The sequence below is a fragment of the Schistocerca piceifrons genome, chromosome 5 (genome assembly GCF_021461385.2).
Source record: "Schistocerca piceifrons isolate TAMUIC-IGC-003096 chromosome 5, iqSchPice1.1, whole genome shotgun sequence".
Classification (NCBI taxonomy): Eukaryota; Metazoa; Arthropoda; class Insecta; order Orthoptera; family Acrididae; genus Schistocerca; species Schistocerca piceifrons.
This window is the reverse complement of record NC_060142.1, coordinates 286,912,824-286,934,394: the sequence shown is the minus strand read 5'-3', so window position 1 is coordinate 286,934,394 and position 21,571 is coordinate 286,912,824. Positions and strand designations below refer to the sequence as shown.

Here is a 21,571-nt window from a genome sequence, read left to right as displayed (position 1 = left end):
AATAGCCTTTCGCTCCCCGTATTTTACCCCTGCCACCTTTAGAATTTGAAAGAGAGTATTCCAGTCAACATTGTCAAAAGCTTTCTCTAAGTCTACAAATGCTAGAAACGTAGGTTTGCCTTTCCTTAATCTTTCTTCTAAGATAAGTCGTAAGGTCAGTATTGCCTCACATGTTCCAATATTTCTACGGAATCCAAACTGATCTTCCCCGAGGTCACCTTCTACCAGTTTTTCCATTCGTCTGTAAAGAATTCGCATTAGTATTTTGCAGCTGTGACTTATTAAACTGATAGTTCGGTAATTTTCACATCTGCAAACATCTGCTTTCTTTGGGATTGGAATTATTATATTCTTCTTGAAGTTTGAGGGTACTTCGCCTGTCTCATACATCTTGCTCACCAGATGGTAAAGTTTTGTCAGGACTGGCTCTCCCAAGGCTGTCAGTAGTTCTAATGGAATGTTGTCTACTCCTGGGGCCTTGTTTCGGTTCAGGTCTTTCAGTGCTCTGTCAAACTCTTCACGCAGTATCGTATCTCCCATTTCATCTTCATCTACATTCTCTTCCATTTCTATAATATTGTCCTCAAGTACATCGCCCTTGTATAGACCCCCTATATTCTCCTTTCACCTTTCTGCTTTCCCTTCTTTGCTTAGAACTGGGTTTCCATCTGAGCTCTTGATATTCATACAAGTGGCTCTCTTTTCTCCAAAGGTGTCTTTAATTTTCCTGTAGGCAGTATCTATCTTACCCCTAGTGAGATAAGCCTCTACATCCTTACATTTGTCCTCTAGCCATCCCTGCTTAGCCATTTTGCACTTCCTGTCGATCTCATTTTTGAGACGTTTGTATTCGTTTTTGCTTGCTTCATTTACTGCGTTTTTATGTTTCCTCCTTTCATCAATTAAATTCAATATTTCTTCTGTTACCCAAGGATTTCTACTAGCCCTCATCTTTTTACCTACTTGGTCCTCAGCTGCTTTCACTACTTCATCCCTCAGAGCTACCTATTCTTCTTCTAGTGTACTTCTTTCCCCCACTGCTGTCAATTGTTCCCTTATGCTCTCCCTGAAACTCTGTACAACCTCTGGTTTAGTCAGTTTATCCAGGTCCCATCTCCATAAATTCCCACCTTTCTGCAGTTTCTTCAGTTTTAATCTACAGTTCATAACCAATAGATTGTGGTCAGAGTCCACATCTGCCCCTGGAAATGTCTTACAATTTAAAACCTGGTTCCTAAATCTCTGTCTTACCATTATATAATCTATCTGATACCTTCTAGTATCTCCAGGATTCTTCCATGTATACAACCTTCTTTCATGATTCTTGAACCAAGTGTTAGCTATGATTAAGTTATGCTCTGTGCAAAATTCTAACAGACGGCTTCCTCTTTCATTTCATTCCATATTCACCTACTACGTTTCTTTCTCTCCCTTTTCCTACACTCTTACTTACTATCTTAAGAACTTCAAATGCTGGAATGCATGAATCTCTCCACTTAAAGCTTGCTATCATTCTTATTGCATTTTTTTGTGTTTTGAATATTTTATTAATGTTCATTTTGGAGTTGCCTCCTCACAAAATTATACCATAACTTAATGTCAAATGGAGTGATGCATAGTATATGATTTTCATAATACCTATATTCTTTAGGTAGTTAGGTTTGTGCAGCACATGTAGATTTGAGCCGAGTTTTCACTTAGACATACTATGTGGTTGTACCCATTTACATTTTCATCAATTATTATCCAAGAAATTTTGTGTGTTTGGAGCTGCCAGCTATGCACTCATCCATGCTAATGTTGAAAGCTTCATCGTGCTCTTTTAATTTTAAATTTAGGGAAATTTTTTAGTAACATTGTCATGCAAATTTAGTTCAGTAATGTAGGAAAAGATAGATTGCTACTTACTATAAAGATGACACTTTTAAGTTGCAGACAGCCACAATTTTAAAGACATTTACACAAAGCTGTTGACCACAGCCTTCATCAGAAAATGAGAAACAGATCATCTATTCACACAAAAAGCACACTGGACACACAAACACACACAAAAGACCAGCAACTCCTGCAGCTTGGGCCAGAATGCAACCATCACGTGGGAAGCAGCAATTTAGAGAGGGCAGGGATAGCAGTGTACAGGTGGGAATTTGGAGGGGGCGGGGGGGGGGGGGGGGCAGAGAAAGATATGCAGGTGCGTTGGCAGAGGGCAGCAAACAAAGATGGCAGGAGATGAGAATGGGGAGGAGGTGATAGGACAGAGTAGGTGGAAACTGTTGGATGGAGGGTGTGGGGACAGTAAGTTAATGAAGGTTGAAACTGGGATCAGTACGGCACAGAGAATGTGTTGCAAGGATAACTCCCACCTGTGCAGTTCAGAAAAGCTGGTGGTGGAGGAGAGGATCCAGATGGCTCAGGTAGTGAAGCAACCACTAAAATCAAGCATGTTATGTTCAGCTGCATGTTGTGCCACAGATTGGTCTACATTGCTCTTGGCCAGAGTTTGGCTGTGGCTGTTCATCCTGGTGGACAGATCGTTGGTAGTCTTATCAATATTTAAAAAACTGTGCAATGATTGCAGAAGAGCTGGTAAATGTCATAGCTGCTTTCACAGTTGGTCCAGCCCCTGATAGGGTAGGATAACCTGTGACAGGACTGCAATGGGAAGTGATAGGTGGGTGGATCAGGCAGGTCTTGCATTTGGGTCTTCTGCAGGGATATAATCCTTGTGGCAAAGGGTTGGGATTGGGAGTGGCATAGGGATGGACTACGATATTGTGGAGCTTGGGTGGGTGACAGAACACAATTTAGGAGAGATGAGAAGCATGTCCCTCATTTCAGGGCATGATTACAGGTAGTTAAAGCCCTGGTAAAGGATGTGGTTCAGTTGTTCTAGTCTGGGGTTGTACTGGGTTGGTTCTTGGAGACGGTAGGAGGACTGGGAGTGTGAGGGGAAATGGCACAGGAGATCTGTTTGTGGATGAGATCTGGGAGTTATTGCCTGTCGCTAAAGGCTTTGGTGAGACCCTCATCATACTGGGAGAGGGAGCCTTGTCACCTCAGATACACTGTCCTCAGGTGGCCACACTGTATGGGAGGGATTTTTTTGCTTGAAAGGGATGATAGCTGTTGAAATGCAGATACTGTTAGTGGTGGTGGGTTTAATGTGGACAGAGGTATGGGTGGAGACATCAGAGAGGTGGAGGTCAATGTCTAGGAAGGTAGCACACTGGATTGAGGTGGACAAGGTAAAGCAGATGGGAGAGAAGGGGTTGAGGCTGTGAGGGAATGAAGATATGGTGTCTTGGCCTTGAGTCCAGATCATGAAGATATCATCAATGAACCTGAACCAGACTTACAGGCCTGGCATTTTTGGAGACTGGAAAAGTCTCCTCTAGATGGTGCATAAACATTTTGGCCCCATCAGGGGCTGGGTGACATGTGAAAGTAGATATGACATTTACCAGCTCTTCTGCAATCACTGCACAGTTTTTTTATATTGATAAGACTACCAACCATCTGTCTACCAGGATGAACAGCCAAAGCCAAACTCTGACCAAGAGAAAAGTAGACCACACTGTGGCACAACACGCAGCTGAACATAACATGCTTGATTTCAGTGGCTGCTTCACTACCTGAGCCATCTGGATCCTCTCCTCCACCACCAGCATTTCTGAACTGCACAGGTGAGAGGTATCTTTACAACACATTCTCCACAGTTATAGTTATCCAGGTTTCAATCTATGGTAACATACTGTCACCACACCCTCCATCCAACAGTTTCCACCCCCTCTGTCCTGTCACCTCCTCCCCACTCTCAACTCCCACCCTCTTTGTTTGCCACCATTTGCCAATGCACTTGCCCATATTTTCCCACTCACCTCCTTTTTCTGCCAAAGTTGGTGGTCATATGTGTGTGAGGTGTACTTGCTTGTGTGTATGAATAGTGTGTGTTTCTCTTTTTCTAATGAAGCTGTGGCCAAAAGCTATGTGCAAGTGTCTTTTAATTGTACCTGTCTGCAATTTAATGTGTCATCTTTAAGATAAGAAGTAATCTATTTTTTCCTACATTGTTGATATTCATACCTGGAGTTTCTGTTGATTAAAGTTAATTCAGTGATAGGCCAACAGCGTTTTAGTTTTTTTTCCAAATATGTATTTCTTGTTGTAGATATTGTTTTTAAAATCAAACTTTTTCCATTTTAATAACTTCTACATCCACTTCAAACATTTCTAGTCCATTCTGCCACATACAGTAGTTTGTCGGTGGTATTTAAATTTATTGACTTGCTCTATTCTACCTTTGTGGTTTTATGTAAATTTTGAGCCAGTACTATTCATAATTTTTTCCAAAAGATTAATTTGATTTGTTTTTTTATCCTCTAGTACGCATTAAAAATAATAAATACTACAAAAGTGGAAATGATTGTTTTTACCTCTTCCTAAGACAACTGCTGGACCAAATTCATCTTCGTACATGTCTTCATCTGGTTTGCCATATTTCACAATGGGTATTGAATCACTGACAGTGCGATGTCCTCTTGAGTTGCTGAAGGTCTGAAATAGCCAAAGTGTCTGTGCTCTTTGTTATTGTGCAAGTTCACAAAGACATAGCATCAGAAATTCTTGACAGGCAAAATAAGTATTAAAACATAATATTGTAAGCTGTCATAAAATGAAGTGAAAATTAACTTAATCAGGTCAAAACAAAATAAGAATACTAAAATAATATTTGCTAAACAGAGTAATACAGAAAAAAATTTGGGATGGTGCAGGATGTTGAACAGTGATACTACCTCAACTTTTGTAACACGTAATGAAAATAAACTTTGTACCCAAGATCACTAGGTTTTTAATGTAGAATGGTATTATCAGAAAAAAAAAAATTCAGTTGGAAAGTGATGACTGTATAAAAAATCTATTAACCAGCCATAATGCAGAAGTAAATGGGAAGGTGCAGATGCCACCTGTCAGGATATTTATTAATTTAGGATGGAATCACTGCAGCCTCTGTACAAGCCATTTTAACAGAGAATGTTATTGTAGGCACACACAATATACCGGAGGCTGTATGTAGCAATCCTGCATTATTCAAACAACTGTGAATTTGAAGTCACAATCCTTGCAAGGTGGAGCATATGCTCATTTCATTTCTCTTTATGTGTCTTCTAGTTTCATTGCTCCCGTAGTTGATCAGTTAATGTCAAATTCCAAGCAGAATACATCTATCTTCTCTGTGTAGGATGAACATCTGATTTGCATTTTGTGATTCTTGTCTTCTAGTAAATGTGGTAAATTGTGAATAATTTGCTAAATCCATAAATTACAAGAGTAACTGAATTAATTGATATATATAAAACCAAATTTTGTCTGTTTACTTCAGCCAAGGTAAAAACATTGTTTATAACAGAAGATACAAACATGAAGTGAGATTTTTAAGCATACAGCATGACAAGTGATAGTAGCAGTGCAGAAAATATTTGTCTATACAGGTGTTTCTCTTCATAAGGCAAGGAAATTTCTATCCAACATTGAAAGAATGAGAACAGACAAATGCTAGTCACACTCGGTTACACACCAACTATGTCTACATCAAACAATGACAGATAATATATTTCTATTCATAACATAAGAAAAAAGAACTAATTGAAAGGTTTAGAGTAGGTACTGCCAAAGTGCCAAAATGAAAGCTTTCAGACCAACACAGAGATGAAGCAAAGGAAAGAAACAACACCCAGCAGCTCTTAAGCACACAATGAAGTGAGGAACATGCTTTTAGTCAATAAAAGTTTATCAAGAAATTTTCTGGAGTCAAAATAAGTAAGAATGCCATGGTAAATAATCCTCCATATATCATTATTCAGACGTCAAGGGAATTTGTTTTAACTGTTTGTGCAAGACTTTCTATTACGCAGATTCAAAATAACAAATAAATTACAAAACTTACCATGTTTTTTCATTACAAAAGAAAATTATTTTCAGCAGAACAAAAACTACTAATGAAATTTCAATTACGAAATAATTCATATGCTTGTTTATAGCTAGTTTTGGTATCCCCTCCAATAGGCATACATGTGGCTGCACATGAGCTGGTGTGGATCTCGAGACAAGAGTGGGGTGTATAGCTATAATAGACAGACACACAGAGCATTGTATGGGCAGAACCACTACCCAGCTGTTTACTTGCCAGTGGGAATGGGCCAGGTCAGTCAGTTCTTGCACTGAAATCGATTAACACGGATCTGGCTTTCACATTGTGCCGTGTTCTTGGTTCCACACAGTACTTGTTTTGTTCATTTGCTCTTGTTGCATTTTGTGCTTCTCTCCAGTCTCTACACAGCATTCAGACACTCTGGTTGCCAGTAGACTGATCTGCACATCGAGTTTTTTCCTCTCCATGGGTTGAATTTCGCAGCTTCTGTGTGGCACACACACTGTGGGAGTAGTGACATTTGTGCCAATAGGATGGTTTCCACAGCATTGTCACACCAGTGGAGGTAGAAAACTGGCAACAGAGGACATTCTTATGTGTGTAATGTTTAATTTTTTTGTTTAACATTAATTTGTGGTCACCATGGACCCAACATTTTTGCAATATTGGTGAAACAGTTGTGCCTCCAAAAGCATCGACAACTGCAGCAGGAGCAGATGCAAAAGCTGCTCAAACAGAATGCAGAACTGATCTGCTCTCATACAGTGCTGGTGGTGGGCTGGGCATCTGCCATGAAGCCTTCTCCCCTGCTGACCCTGATGCTGCTTGTGATAAAGCTATGGAAAGGTTGGAGAGTTACTTGTGCTGGTGCAGTGTGTCATCAGTCCAGCTGGGAAAGCCTCCTTGTTACTGTCCAGCAGTGTGGAATTGTACAAAATTATGCAAAATTTGAAGTCCTCTACTGAATGTGAGAAACTTAACCCTGAGGGCCTCTGTCAGTTGCTCACTCAGTACTTGGGGCATCAAACCCATGTGGTCATGTGGAGGTAGCATGACTGCAGTTCAACCAGTACTGGAAGTGCCCCAGATTGTACGTGGCTTGGATCACTGCCCACAAGATCTCTCATGCAAGTGTTGGTTTTGGAGTGCCTTATGTGCTTGTATGCAGACTCACTCGTTAGGGACATAATCGTTCACATAGCATCTGACTCTGAGGCCCACTCTAGGACTTTGGACTTGTCCAACACTTTTTAGCTAAAGTTGCCCAGATTGACAATTCACTTGAACTTACGGCATCATCAAAGGATATACTTTCTGGCAACTGGTGAAGTTAGATATGTGCAGTAAACAACCCCTGGTGGGCCATGTGGTTGGCCAGGCGACCTTTGACCTTGCCATCTGCTTAGCTGCCATGTGGCGATGCTGTTGACAGTTTTAATGAAATAATGTCAACAGTGCTGCCAGTCTTTGCCTGTGGCAAGTACAGAGGGTACAAATAAGTCAAAGAGTCATGATCTCCACTTGTGAGCGACGTTATTAAGGTTTTCAGAATCATTGTCCTTCCGCATCTGTTTCCACTCAAAGGGCACAAAGGCAGTGCTACCCCAGTCATCATTTGGTGCATATCAGACAGGACTGCCTCTAGATGTCGTGTAGAATATGCTGAGAAGCAGGCCATTTGGCATCAGTTTGTGACAGTTGGCATGCTGCAAGATGGTTATCAGTGGCCCCAGTGTTTTCCATGGTGTGAAGACTGTCTCTGATGCCCTCACAAATTCTACTAACATTGGTGATGGGTGGGCAACCAACTGAGTTTCAGGTAGACCCGGAGGCAATGGTCAGCCTAATTAACTTAGACACATGCAGACTCTTTGGCTGCCGTGCACTGTAACAGCCATTATATCAAGAAGTATTTTATAACAAGCAGCTTATTCTACGTCTCAGAATGTTATGAGGCTGTGGAAAGGCAACTTATATTATTAGTGGCAAATTCACTATTGACAGATTTCTGGATTCCAGATAGTTCACAAGGTCCACTTAGTGTCCCAATTGGTTCCCTTCAAGATTTGGACTCTTTAATAAGGTCATACAATCAGGTGTTTGAGAATACCTTGGGGCAGACTGAAGATTTTGAGGCCTATGTCTCCCATAAGCCATCAGTGATACATAAATTTTGTCACACCAGCCTAATTTCAATGCTGATTTGCATTGTTGACAGAAACTTGGCATCATTTCTCCTATTCCGTATAGTCAGTGGGCCATCCCTCTGGTGGTGATTCAGAAGCCAGTTGGCACCTTGTGCTTTGTGAGAATTTTAAACAGACAGTTAACATGCAGTGTGTCATGGGTTCATTTCCACATCTGAAGGTGATGGTGAAGTTGTCAGGGGCCACTATTTTTCATGCATCAACTTGAGCAAAGCATACCTTCAGTTTCCATTTGACACCACTTCTCAGCATTTCTTAGTGTTCAACACCCCTTTGGCATTTGAGATTAATCTGCCTCTGGAATTTATCAGAGACATTTGAAGCATTTGATTAAGGACACTCCCTGTCAGGTCAACTACTTTGATGACATCTGGGTTATAGGCTCCACATGAGAGGGAACACTGCAGGCAGTTTCCCAAGTGCTTCTGGTGAATGGCCTTCATTTAAAATTGGAAAAACATAGTTTGTTTGGACCACAGGTGCATTTTTTGGAACATGTGCTTAGCAAAGATGGCCTCATCCCTACAGATGAGCATGTCAAAGCCATCATCAATATGCTGGTGCCCAAGAACTTGAAAGAGCTCCAGACCTTTTTGGGCAAGATTTCTTATTATGCTGAGTTCATTTCCCAGTCCACACACACCTGCCATCTTAAGTGACTTCCTCAAAAGGGCATCAAATTTGTGTGGTCCATGCACTATCAATAGGCTTTTCAGTCCCTCAAGCAGTGGTTGTGCCCAATTTCATATTTGGCCTCTTTTATGCCAGGTAAGCTGACAACCATGGCCACCAATGCATTCCAGTAAATCTACATATACACACAGACTCTGCAAGCCAGCATATGGTGTAAGGCAGATGGTATCATGTACCACTACTGGACACTTCCTTTCCTGTCCCACTACCAAATATAGTGATGGAAAAATGACTATCTATAATCTCTGTGTGAGCCCTGATTTGCCTCATCATATCATTGTAATCCTTATGCAAAATCTATGTTGGTGGCAGTAGAATCATTCTCCAATCTGCCTCAAATGCTGGTTCTCTAAATTTCCTGAACAGTACCTCATGAAAAGAATGTTGTCGTAACTGCAGCGATTCCCATTTGAGTTTACAAAGCTTGTCCATAATACTTGCTGGCTAATCAAACTTACCGGTAACAAACCTAGCAGCACTCCTCTGAATTGCTCTGATGTCTACCTTTAATCTCAACACATGGGATACTGGTGTGGGCCTATTGCATCAGAAACCAGCTAGCACCAAGCAGCCCCTCACTTATGAACTGTAGACACTTTCAGCAGTGCAAAGTAACTGTTCACAGGTCAATAAGGATGTGCTGGGTGTCATTTATGGAATTAAAAAATTTCATGTTTTTCTGTATGGAGCAAAGTTCCAACTCATCATCAACCACAAGCCACTGACTTCATTATCCCCCCCCCCCCTCCCCCCCTCATTCCAAGCTACTGGATAGGACAGCTCTCCGATAGCAGAGCTTGGTACTCTTTCTTAGTAATTATTGCTATGACATTGATAATGCACCACACAGCACACTGCTGCATACGCACTATAATGTTACAAACAGCATCCAGTCTGGAGCTCAATAGACAGGAGGATCTCATTTTCACACTGGGTGATGCCTTACAGTAGATGCTGTTGGATTTTCCTTTAACAGCAAGGGAGGTCAGCTGTCACAGCTGCTGATCCGCTTTTACAGAAAACCATTTAAGCAGTCCAGATGGGATGGCCTGAGAACACTCCTTTGGGAGAGGCTTTGGTGTGCCATAAGTGAGGGGAAGGGGGAGACATTCCTTTCTCAAAGAAAATCCAAAATTGAAAGTAAGAGACCTGGGGCTAGATGAATTTGTGCACCAGGTCACTTGGACTCATCATACATGTGATTTCAAACAAAAAATCCAAGGGACACTATTTGCTTTGAAGTATATATTGTCTATATTCTATTTTATGTTTCCTTATTTAAATAAACTACATCATCATTATACACTGCTTAATGAAGGTGGTAAAATTAACTTTTTTCATGCAAGACTCATTCCACGTGAGGTGCAGAAAAGGAAGGAATGGAATGTGAAGAAACTTTTTGCCCTGTGGCTGTATAGGAGGCTAGTGCTGAAGCTGAGTAAGTGCCAAGGGTACTTCATCATAATGGAAATAGTCGCCTTTTTATATGTTTTAAGAAGACAATTCAGCCAGAAACAAAGTGACATATTTATCAACTGAACCTCAAATGTTAAAATTACATGAACAAATCTTAGCATTTATTTTTTTGTGGGTGTAGTGACATGCAAAGTGCAGTGTTTTAAAGGAATTTTTATTTTAACAAATGTAGCAAAGGCTGAATAAATCAAGTAAAAATTGTTTCATGTGAGGCTAGTTGTTGTTCACAGAAGGAAGTACCATACTATAAAATATTTAAATGCTTTAGATTCTTCTTGGAGCATCTTACCACACAGTTTACTTTTGTGCTAAATCCAAAGAACAAACATAATGACTGAAAGCCAAATAACTTTTAATTCCTTACAAGAAGGGAATCATTATAATAAATTTTTCACAAACAAGTCAAAAACAAAACCAGTGCAATTACTGATGTAGATAACATCATAGAAGATTTAAGTACAAGGCAATCAGTGAGTAACATCACTGTGACCTGCAGAGGACTTAACTTTATTGAGCAATCAGATTACAAACTCCATTGCTCTATCTGATCACTCTAATTACTGAAGGGCTCAAAAAGATATTTTGCAGAAATATCCCTGTGAACATGCAGTCCATTAAGTTGCTAAGACACAAATGTACATGGATGAAGCTAGGACTTCCTAAAAATTCAAACTCTCAGGTAGGCTGAAGCAAAATAATTAGGCCTCTCAGGCTTACCTGTTATAACCGACATTGGATAATTACTGCACAAGGGAAAGAACTGTTCACATATGAAAATGTGGGATTATTTTGCTGCAGGATTTCAGTTCTGTGGTGTGTTTGAATCATAAAATCCTATAAGGAACACATTGATTAGTCTCCCAGCTACAAATTTGAAATTGTGTGTTAACAACATATAATAAATTTCTTTCTTTAATATTTCTTCCTTCAGACAGTATTACATTTGTAATATCATACCAGAATTCATTCAACTTCACAAATCAGTAAAATTACAGTCTTGTTTTATTCCTTATTATGATTGAATAAATATTGAATTATGCTTTTGCTTTATTTTTATTGAATAATCTTGCTCAAATTGTGCCTGTTTTCATTCCTTTGCACTTATCTCCTGCAGTATCTGTGAAAGTTCTTCTATAAGTGGAATTGATGACCCAGTGCAATATTCTTAGTGTATCTTTGAACTCTGACATCATATTATGTGGAATGCGAATGTTTAAAAACTACTTCAGTGACTACTAACTCTGTGTTTTTTCTGGTTCTACAACTTTTTATAAGGCTTTATTATTAAAGCTGTGTTTCTGTACGTGCTGTGTTACCATTTTTCCCTCAAAATTTTAAAGCAAGTGTTCAGCATTATCATTTTAGCTTCACAAAATTAATATCTCTTGTGGTTATAATAAAGATGAAAAGTGTTTATCTATCATGAAAAAAATGTACTAAACATTATCCTAGTAAAATTTTAGTGTCTCACCTGTAAATTAGAAAGTAGATGCTGGAAGTGCGGCATAGGACGTGCACTTCCGGAACTTAAATGAGGAACTGTTCCCTCAAAAGTGTCTGGCATTTGAGTAGAAGAAACAGCGGATAGTGTTACTGAGTCACCACCACGCAACAGAGTAGTTGCTCTAAATTCTTCCTGACCACAAGAATAAAACATAATTATACATAATATAGACAGCAACAGCCTGCCATAGCTACTAGAAGAATCAAACATGATATGAATTAATGAAAAATACATAGCTACTAGAAGAAACAAACATGGTCTGAATTTAATGAAAAATACACAGTTAAAGGGTGAATTAAAAGATTCTACTGAAGGGCTGTATTATTTATCTAGTAACAAGAGATACAGACTTTTACTGTCCACCACCATACTATATTATTAACCAATATTACAAATAATCTAACAAGGAAATGCCAATATTACTACATATCAAAAGAAGCAGTTACAACACAAATCACAGCAGCGAAGCATTTTGCATGACACTACAGCTCTGCCAGAGTCACTTATCCTAAAAGTGTAACATCAAGTTGTACAGACAGTAATGGGCTCAACTGTCAGTTAATAACAGCAGCTGTTGCTGAAGCAATACTGTTGGCATTTAAAAAAGCCAACTTGTGAGTCAGTTACCGAATTTAAGCAAGCTCTAATTTTGCCCCATTACTCTGTTGTTCATAGTCAAAACTGATTGCTTATTGAACCACACATACTTTTTACCTATTTTCTTATGGTACTGATATACAATACAGTACTGATACATCCTACATCATTTAACACCTAGGAAAAAGGTTCATAAGATGGAAATATTTGAAATGTGGGTGGAGAAAATTATCTCGCAAATTCACAGTAGATGGAAAGAAGTTGAGATACCTTTTGGAACCAAGAGCTCCTCCTCCATGCATAAGAGAGGAAAGACTTGGAAAAAAGGGGCATTTAAGGATACAAGAAAAGTAAATAAAGTTGTATGGTATGTCTGGCTGGCGGATCTCAAGAGGCAGGTTCAGCCACCTCATAGTAAAGGTTTTCCTACTTCCATGCACAATGGCACCTTTCCTTCACTAATTGTGCGAACTGTGTCTCAGGTGTATCTGTTAAGGGTATGTGACAGTAATAGATGTGAGTATGGTTTAGTATGGCTGTGTTGTATGAAGAGGAGGATTGCCAGCTCATCGCCTACACCTCTTAAACGGGACCAAGAAGGCTACCGAACTTAACATTCATTTCCAATGGCCAATGGGCAAATTAGCATCAACAGTGGCATCAGTGTCAACAATGTCACATGCCATCAGTCTAACAGACAGTGTGTACAGGTTTGGAATTTAAGAGCTCAAAGTTTGGCAATCAGTCCTCTTCTTTCCTTTCCAGTCAAATACAGGGTGTATCAAAAAGAATCATTCGATTTGGCATGTCTATATTTCTGAAACTAATAAACATATACAATGAATTTTGTTTTTTGAGGAACAGGAAACTCAGTTTTTTTCATACTTTTTCATAGGTGTTCAATATTCCTCCCTTCAGATGCACAACATATGTCAATGCAGTATGCGTTTGACGTCTGTGTCAGACTCTCAGAGACGGTCTAGCCATTTGCCTTTACTAAAACAAACTATTTCTTAGAATTGTTCATACCATTGTCTAATGCTCTGTGCTGTAGGAGGATCCGCAGCACACCTAGTACAAAAGTCATGTTGAACAGCTATTGCTGACTTGCACTGCACAAAATGTAGAACACAAAATGCTTTCTGTTGTCCCGAAACCAATGTTACTAGAACTGAAGTGGGTGCACACTGCTGCTACCTAGCAGAAACCATGTAAAACTCAAGCGTTCGCTCTTTCCAACAGTATGTTGTTCACACAGTTAACACAGTAGTTATGATTTTTTTTAAACAGATGGTTCTTTTTGATACACCCTGTACTAGTAATGAAAATTGTTCCAACACCAGAAATCAAACTGGTTGTCTCTGAGTCGAGTGACAAAGCACAAGTAATTTCACCTTAGGAGGTGGGTATAAATGAAAAGTCAGAGGGAAAGTCACCTTGTATCTAGGTTGAGGGACATACGCCAGATGACATGGCAGGGAAAAATATTGTTGGCAATGGACAATATTTGTTAACCTGAGGAATCAGAAATTGCAAGGAGGAAAGAAGACATTTAAGAGATGAGAGACATAAGTGATAAAATGTCTTAAAGATGTAAAAAAAGAGGGGAAAACTAAGTGCAGGAAGAGTTTTATAGGGGGAGGAAAAAATAAAGAAAATAAAAAAGTTAAGCAGAGTAAAGAAAGTTAAAAGAAGAACGTAGAAGAACAACAGATGAATCAGTGTAGAATGAGGTCAGGTGGGTAGTCATAATCAAGCATATGTCACTGACCATGTTCCCAAGTTCTGTGATACTAGTATCATGAGGGGAGCACCAGGCAGCACATGTCTTACAACACGTTACTGCTTATTGTCATATATACCCTATACATGAGTATATGTCCATTCATCTGTAGTGACAGCTTTGCTCTTGTCATACCAATTAAAAAAAAAAAAAGCCAGACGGTGATTGTGAGATCATGATACTTTTATAGGTTGCCTTCTCTTTGTTGGAGTAGGTCATGCCAGTAAAGGCTGGTACAGGTAGTTGTAGGAAGGTGCACAGGACAAGTCTTACAGTGATGTTGCTTATAGAATAAGAACCACAATGGCAAGGAAGTGGATTCAGAAGGATCACAGGGTTTGATTGGTTGTAGAGCCAAAAGGGTGAAGTGAGGGACAAACAGCTGTTTTGCATGGTGTGGGGAAAATACAAGGCAGTACAGACCTCACATTGGCATGATTTAAGAAAATCATAGCCCTGCCAAAGAAGTTGGCTACTGTGTTCCAGATCAAAATATTATGAGATAATGGAACTTCTTTGATATTTTTGAAAGGAATGAACAGTTGACAGTTAGATAAGGTGGCCTGCAAAATCTGTTTGTGAATTAGGTTGGCAAGGTAATCATAGGCAGTAAAGTCAGGGTTGAGAGTAGCAGAGCATTCCATTAAGAAGCCAGCAACTGAGCTCATATGTTAACCATGAAGGTCAAGACTGTGTGAAAAAGAGCGTTCTTGTAAAAGAATGGTGACTGTCAAGGTGTAAGTTCTACTTTTGGTTTGTTGGTTTGATGTGTACTGAGGGAAGTGGCTGGTATGACTGAGATACACTGCAGGGTGAAGCAAGATTTACAAAATGGCCATGTGAAACTTTACTGCAAAAATTAGTTCAGAGGTTCCAAGAATTTCACCAGTTTAGTCTCACCGACAATAAATAAGTTCACTATATGGACCCATGCTAAGACTGAGTTCTTTCTCTCTCTATACCATTTTTTATTGGAAGACAGAGACACAGAACAGAAAAGTAATGCATTGGAAGATAGGGGGTCATATGTATGCCATGTAGCCCCAGTGACAAAATACCAAGAGCATTTTTTCACTTCTTCTTATCACAACCTGTACCAATTCCTATGATTACTTCTCTTTTCCTTGTATCCCAAATCCCTATCCCCAAAAGATTTAACATTGGAATCACCATTTTATAATCCTGACCCTAAAACCGGCAAAGCATGGCTTTGACAATTATTTTTTATGTGGTATGATGATTCATATTTTACTTATATATTTATGCACAACCCTGAAGCAGTTACTACAGAAAACTACCACAAATTATTTCTACAGCCCCTTTTTGTGGTCTGTAATTAGAGTATTTGTTCATCTCTATTTTTATGGGCGGACCTCACTAAAGTAAATGCTGAGGTGACAAAAGTCATGGGATAGCAATATGACAAAGTCCTGGGATAGCAATATGCACATAAGCAGATACACTATGTGATTGAAAGTATCCGGACACCTTGCTGAAAATGACTTACAAGTTTGTGGCGCCCTCCATTGGTAATGCTGGAATTCAATATGGTGTTGGCCCACCCCTAGCCTTGTTGACAGCTTCCACTATCAGAGGCATACATTGAATTAGTTGCTGGAAGGTTTCTTGGGGGATGACAGCCCATTCTTCATGGAGTTCTGCACTGAAGAGAGGTATCGATGTCAGTCAGTGAGGCCTGGCACGAAGTCGAGATTCCAAAACATCCCAAAGGTGGTCTTTAGGATTCAGGTCAGGACTCTGTCCAGGCCAGGCCATTACAGGGATGTTGTTGTTGTGTAACCACTCTGTCACAGGCCGTGCATTATGAACAAGTGCTCGATTGAATTGCAAGAAGGTGTTTAAAACATCAATGTAGGCCTACGCTGTGATAGTGCCACACAATACAACAAGAGGTGCAATCCCCCCTCCCCCCCCCCCCCCCCCCCCCCCATAAAAAACACAACCACACCATAACAGCACCACCTCTGAATTTCACTGTTGGCACTACACACACTGGCAGATGAAGTTCACCAGGCACTTGCCACACCCGTACCCTGCCATCGGACTGCCACATTGTGTACCATGATTCATCACTCCACACAAGGTTTTTCCACTGTTCAATCATCCAATGTTTACTCTCTTTACACTAAGCGAGGCATCGTTTCACATTTACTGGCGTGATGTGTGGCTTATGAGCAGCTGCTCAACCATGAAATCCAAGTTTTCTCACCTCTCACCTAACCGTCATAATACTTGCAGTGGATCCTGATGCAGTTTGGAACTCCTGGTGATTGTCTGCGTAGATGTCTGCCTATTACACATTACGGCCCTCTTCAACCATCGGTGGTCCTGTCAGTTAACAGACGAGGTCGGCCTGTACGCTTTTGTGCTGTACGTGCCCTTTACGTTTCCACTTCACTATCACATTGGAAACAGTGGGCCTAGGGATGTTTAGGAGTGTAGAAATCTCGCTTACATATGTATGACAAAAGTGACACCCAATCTCCTGACCATGTTTTAAGTCCATGAGTTCCGTAGAGCACCCCATTCTGCTCTCTCACAATGTCTAAAGACTACTGAGGTTGCTGATATGGAGTACCTGGCAGTAGATGACAGCACAATACACCTAATACGAAAAAATATGTTTTTGGAGGTGTCCGGATACTTTTGATCACACAGTGTAGCAGTAGTATCATGTATACAAGGTACAAAAGAGCAGTGCATTGTGGGAGCTGTCATTTGTACTCAGGTGATTCATGTGAAAAGGTTTCCAGTGTGATTATGACCACATGACAGGAATTAACGGACTCTGGATGTGGAATGGTAATTGCAGCAAGATGCATGGAACATTCCATCTTGGAAATCATTAAGGAATATTCAGAAATCCAAAGTGTCAAAGATGTGCTGAGAATATCAGATTTCAGGCATCACCTCTCACCGTGGACAATGCAGTGCCTTATGGCCTTCACTCAAAAACCGAGAGCAGCAGCATTTGTATAGAGTTGTCAGTACTATCAAGCAAGCAACACTGATTGAAACAACCACAGAAATCAATGTAGGATGCATGATGAACTTATCTGTTAACACGGTGTGGTGAAATTTGGTTTTAATGGGCTATGGCAGCAATACATGTGCCTTTGCTAATAGCACAACATCACCTGCAGTGCCTCTCCTGGGCTCGTGACCATATCGGCTGAACCCTAGATGACTGCAAAACTGTGGGTTGGTCAGATGACACCCCAGTATCAGTTGAGAAGAGTGGATGGTAGATTTTGAGTGTGTCACAGACCCCACAAAGCAATGAACCCGAGTTATCAACAAGGCACAGTGTAAGCTGGTAGTGCCTCCATAAAAGTGTGGGCCATGTTTACATGTTATGGACTGGGTCCTCTGGTCCAACTGGACCAATCACTGACTGGGAATAGTTATGTTCAGCTGCTTGGAGACCATTTTCAGCAATTCACAGACTTCGTGTTCCCAAACAACGATGGAATTTTTATGGATGACAATGTGCATTGTCACATTGATCACAATTGCTTTGAAAAACATTCTGGACAGTTCAAGCAACTGATTAGGCCACCAAGATCATCTGACATGAATCCCACATAACATTGATGAGACACAATCACGGGTACAGTTCAGGCACAAAATCCTGCACCAGCAACACTTTTGTAGCTATGGGTGGCTATAGAGGCAGCATGGCTCAGTATTTCTGCAGGGGACTTCCGACTAGTGGAGTCCATGCCACACTGAGTTGCTGCACTACAATAGACTAGATCAAACACAATACTAAGAGGTACCCCATGACTTGTTATGTCAGTGAACCTTGATTTTTTTCAGAAAATATTTTCCCACAAGTTAAATTCAGTGTTAACAATCTGAGTATTTCTGCGTTACTTTCTTTGATTGATTTTAAGATCATCACTGCAGAAACAGGTGGCTGATAAAAACATTTGATAATCAACTTGAGTTCACCTAGACCTGCTACTCATGTCCAGGTAACTTTAGTCAGACTCAATTTCAACCGTGATAGACAAAATATTTTTGTCAGCTACAACGAACGCTCTGCCTCCTATGGCATCTAAACTTGGCATATAAACATCTTCTTGAAATATGTTCCATGCCTCATGAAATATTTCAGAGCTTTCTATTTCAAGTTTCAGCCAGCTCTTGGTTTCGAGACAAATTTTAGTGTAACATATTTCCTGAGGTCAGCATATCCAAGAACTTGGTTATGAATATCTCAACAATTTGTGCATTGCACAAGCACTCTGCTACTTGAGTAGCTGCTTCCTTATTGTAATGCACCCCTGACCTATACAAGGGAGCCCTACAATTTACAATTCTCTACCCCATAATGAAGGTACAGAAATCTGCAGCCAAGACTGTCACAGAATCAACAAGGCCTTTGGTTGAGACCTTCCACACAGCTCCACACCAAAGAACCCTGATCAATTCTGGGAACAATGCTGCAAATTGTGAGTTCTAATTGCATCCTGTGTGTGGGGGCAGTGGTTTTCACCATTTCATGAACTGAGGATAGCCTCAGAACAGAAGTGATAGACACCACTGATACTAAAATGAGCCACAACTTGCAGATAACTGCACCCTAGCACCCTACATGCTCAAGAGTTGCAGGCACAGTCTCCTCCACATCTCTGATGAGGCTCCCTGGCACCCATACTGAGTGCACATTGGATTTGTTTCTGACCCTGAACACTATTTCCCTAATGTGTGTAACATTGGAGCTTCCAGTAGCTAACAAACCCTTCCCCCCACGTGTCTGCTTGGACCCTGCTGAAGGAGTGACCACCTGTTCACTCACAGGGTGAATGCATGAGTCCAGACAGCCAGTCTGTACATTGCCTCTCCGCGTTGAGTGATGCAAATGCATTACCACCCACCACTCACCCAGCAATGAGGATGGATCCACCATGCCAGGTACACTGCACAGTGTCTCAGCAACAGAGCTCACAGTTGAAACAAGAGACACCTGAGGATCCTCTGCCACTGCTACACCTAGAGACAAAAGCCTAAAGATGGCTGAGTATGGCCAAAAGCATATTCAGCTGTTTGTGAACTGTGGCTAGTCCCTCCTGCATCCACTCACAGCAAGCACATATCATATCCATCCTAATACTACAAACTTAAGAATTAACTAAAAAAGTACACAGAGAGAGCTGAATATGCAACTTGCTGATGTAGGTTGCAGTAAGTACTGGGAGATGAAGAAGCTTGCACAGGATAGAGTAGCATGGAGAGCTGCATCAAACCAGTCTCAGGACTGAAGACCACAACAACAACAGCCTCCCTGAACTGATTTAAGTCTAAATAAAAATCGAATATGTTGTGATATTGGAGATGGACTCTCACTTGCCTTTAAATAATTTATAGTAACATATCATGCCTCAGTTTGCTGTTAGTTGAGAATGATATCTTATACAGACTTGTAATTGCATGTGCTAATGAGAGATGATGTATGTGTGTCTATATATTGAATGGAAATTTAGCCCAGGGGGTCTGTTTTTCTGATTATCACTTGTCCAGAAGTTGGCCCTATTTGATTTAGTGTTCTCTGGCTCAAAGCATAAAAACTGATATGCAAATAGCTTTGGCAATATGAGTATCATGTTGTTAGTTGTACCTGCTTTTGGTCTGACATTTGAATATTGTTGAACAGTTGCCAGTTGTCCACATTTTTCACATTTACCTCCTCCTCATGATTAGGTGATGGTGGAGATGTTGCCACTGTAGTGGTTGGTCGAACTGTCATTTTTCTTCCTTGTTTCTCCTCTGGCTGTGTTTCATGGCTTCGATCATCTCCTGGGAATATTACAGCATGTCTGGGACCTGTGAAATAAAATAGCAGAAATTATTAATTTATTTATTGAAAACTGTGTGTGGTAATGTCTCATACAAAATAGTAGAACTACATGAATCCGAATTTCCATAAAAGTGTGCTGATAGTGCAGAGGGAGGAGTATATGCAGTTGAGTAAGAGAAATGAAAGTTATAAAGGAAGACTGGGGTTTAATCTCACATTAAGAATGAGGTCATTGGAGACGGAGTGTGAATGGGGAAGGAAATAAAGCAATGTTCTCTTCAGAGGAACCTTCCAAACATTCATCTTAAATCAATTTGGGGAACCATGGAAAAGCTAGGTCTGAGACCTACACTGAAGCCTTTAGCACTGCAGTTCACCAATGGGTATTCTTAACAGTACTAAAGTATTGAAATGATTTGCAAAACTTAGTACTCTCTAGGTGAATATGAATAAATACTGCATGTCACTTACTCCCTGAGCCCAAACTCAGGTTGCATACAGATACAAGCCACAAATTGTGGAGATAGAAAAAACTGTATGGCTTCTATCCCTAACATTTTTCAAATTGCTTTAGCTAGTTCCAGACGTATTCTTTGTTGTTGTTGTTGTCTTCAGTCCTGAGACTGGTTTGATGCAGCTCTCCATGCTACTCTATCCTGTGCAAGCTTCTTCATCTCCCAGTACTTACTGCAACCTACATCCTTCTGAATCTGTTTAGTGTATTCATCTCTTGGTCTCTCTCTACGATTTTTACCCTCCACGCTGCCCCCCCAATGCTAAATTTTTGATCCCTTGATGCCTCAGAACGTGTCCTACCAACCAGTCCTTTCTTCTTGTCAAGTTGTGCCACAAACTCCTCTTCTCCCCAATTCTATTCAATACCTCCTCATTAGTTACGTAATCTACCCATCTAATCTTCACCATTCTTCTGTAGCACCACATATCAAAAGCTTCTATTCTCTTCTTGTCTAAACTATTTATCATCCATGTTTCACTTCCATACATGGCTACACTCCATACAAATACTTTCAGAAACGACTTCCTGACACTTAAATTAATACTCGATGTTAACAAATTTCTCTTCTTCAGAAACGCTTTCCTTGCCATTGCCAGTCTACATTTTATATCTTCTCTACTTCGACCATCATCAGTTATCTTGCTCCCCAAATAGCAAAACTCCTTTACTACTTTAAGTGTCTCATTTCCTAATCTAATTCCCTCAGGATCACCCGACTTAATTCGACTACATTCCATTATCCTCGTTTTGCTTGTGTTGATGTTCATCTTATATCCTCCTTTCAAGACACTGTCCATTCTGTTCAGCTGCTCTTCCAGGTCCTTTACTGTCTCTGACAGAATTATAATGTCATCAGCGAACCTCAAAGTTTTTATTTCTCCTCCGTGGATTTTAATACCTACTCTGAATTTTTCTTTTGTTTCCTTTACTGCTTGCTCAATATACAGATTGAATAACATTGGGGAGAGGCTACAACCCTGTCTCACTCCCTTCCCAAACACTGCTTCCGTTTCATGTCCCTTGACTCTTATAATTGCCATC

At 40.3% G+C, this 21,571-nt stretch overlaps 1 protein-coding gene across 1 annotated transcript in view; it reads right to left on the bottom strand.

Annotated features, from left to right (window-relative positions):
* Nucleotides 1-21,571, bottom strand: part of LOC124798414 (protein madd-4-like) — a 473,991-nt gene that overhangs the window by 65,917 nt on the left and 386,503 nt on the right. Inside the window, exons 15-17 of the mRNA XM_047261811.1 lie at nt 19,834-20,039; nt 11,777-11,941; nt 4,434-4,554 (exon numbers count right to left, since the gene is read on the bottom strand). Of these exons, the coding sequence (XP_047117767.1) occupies nt 4,434-4,554; nt 11,777-11,941; nt 19,834-20,039 (492 nt within the window). The remainder of the gene's footprint in view (nt 1-4,433; nt 4,555-11,776; nt 11,942-19,833; nt 20,040-21,571) is intronic.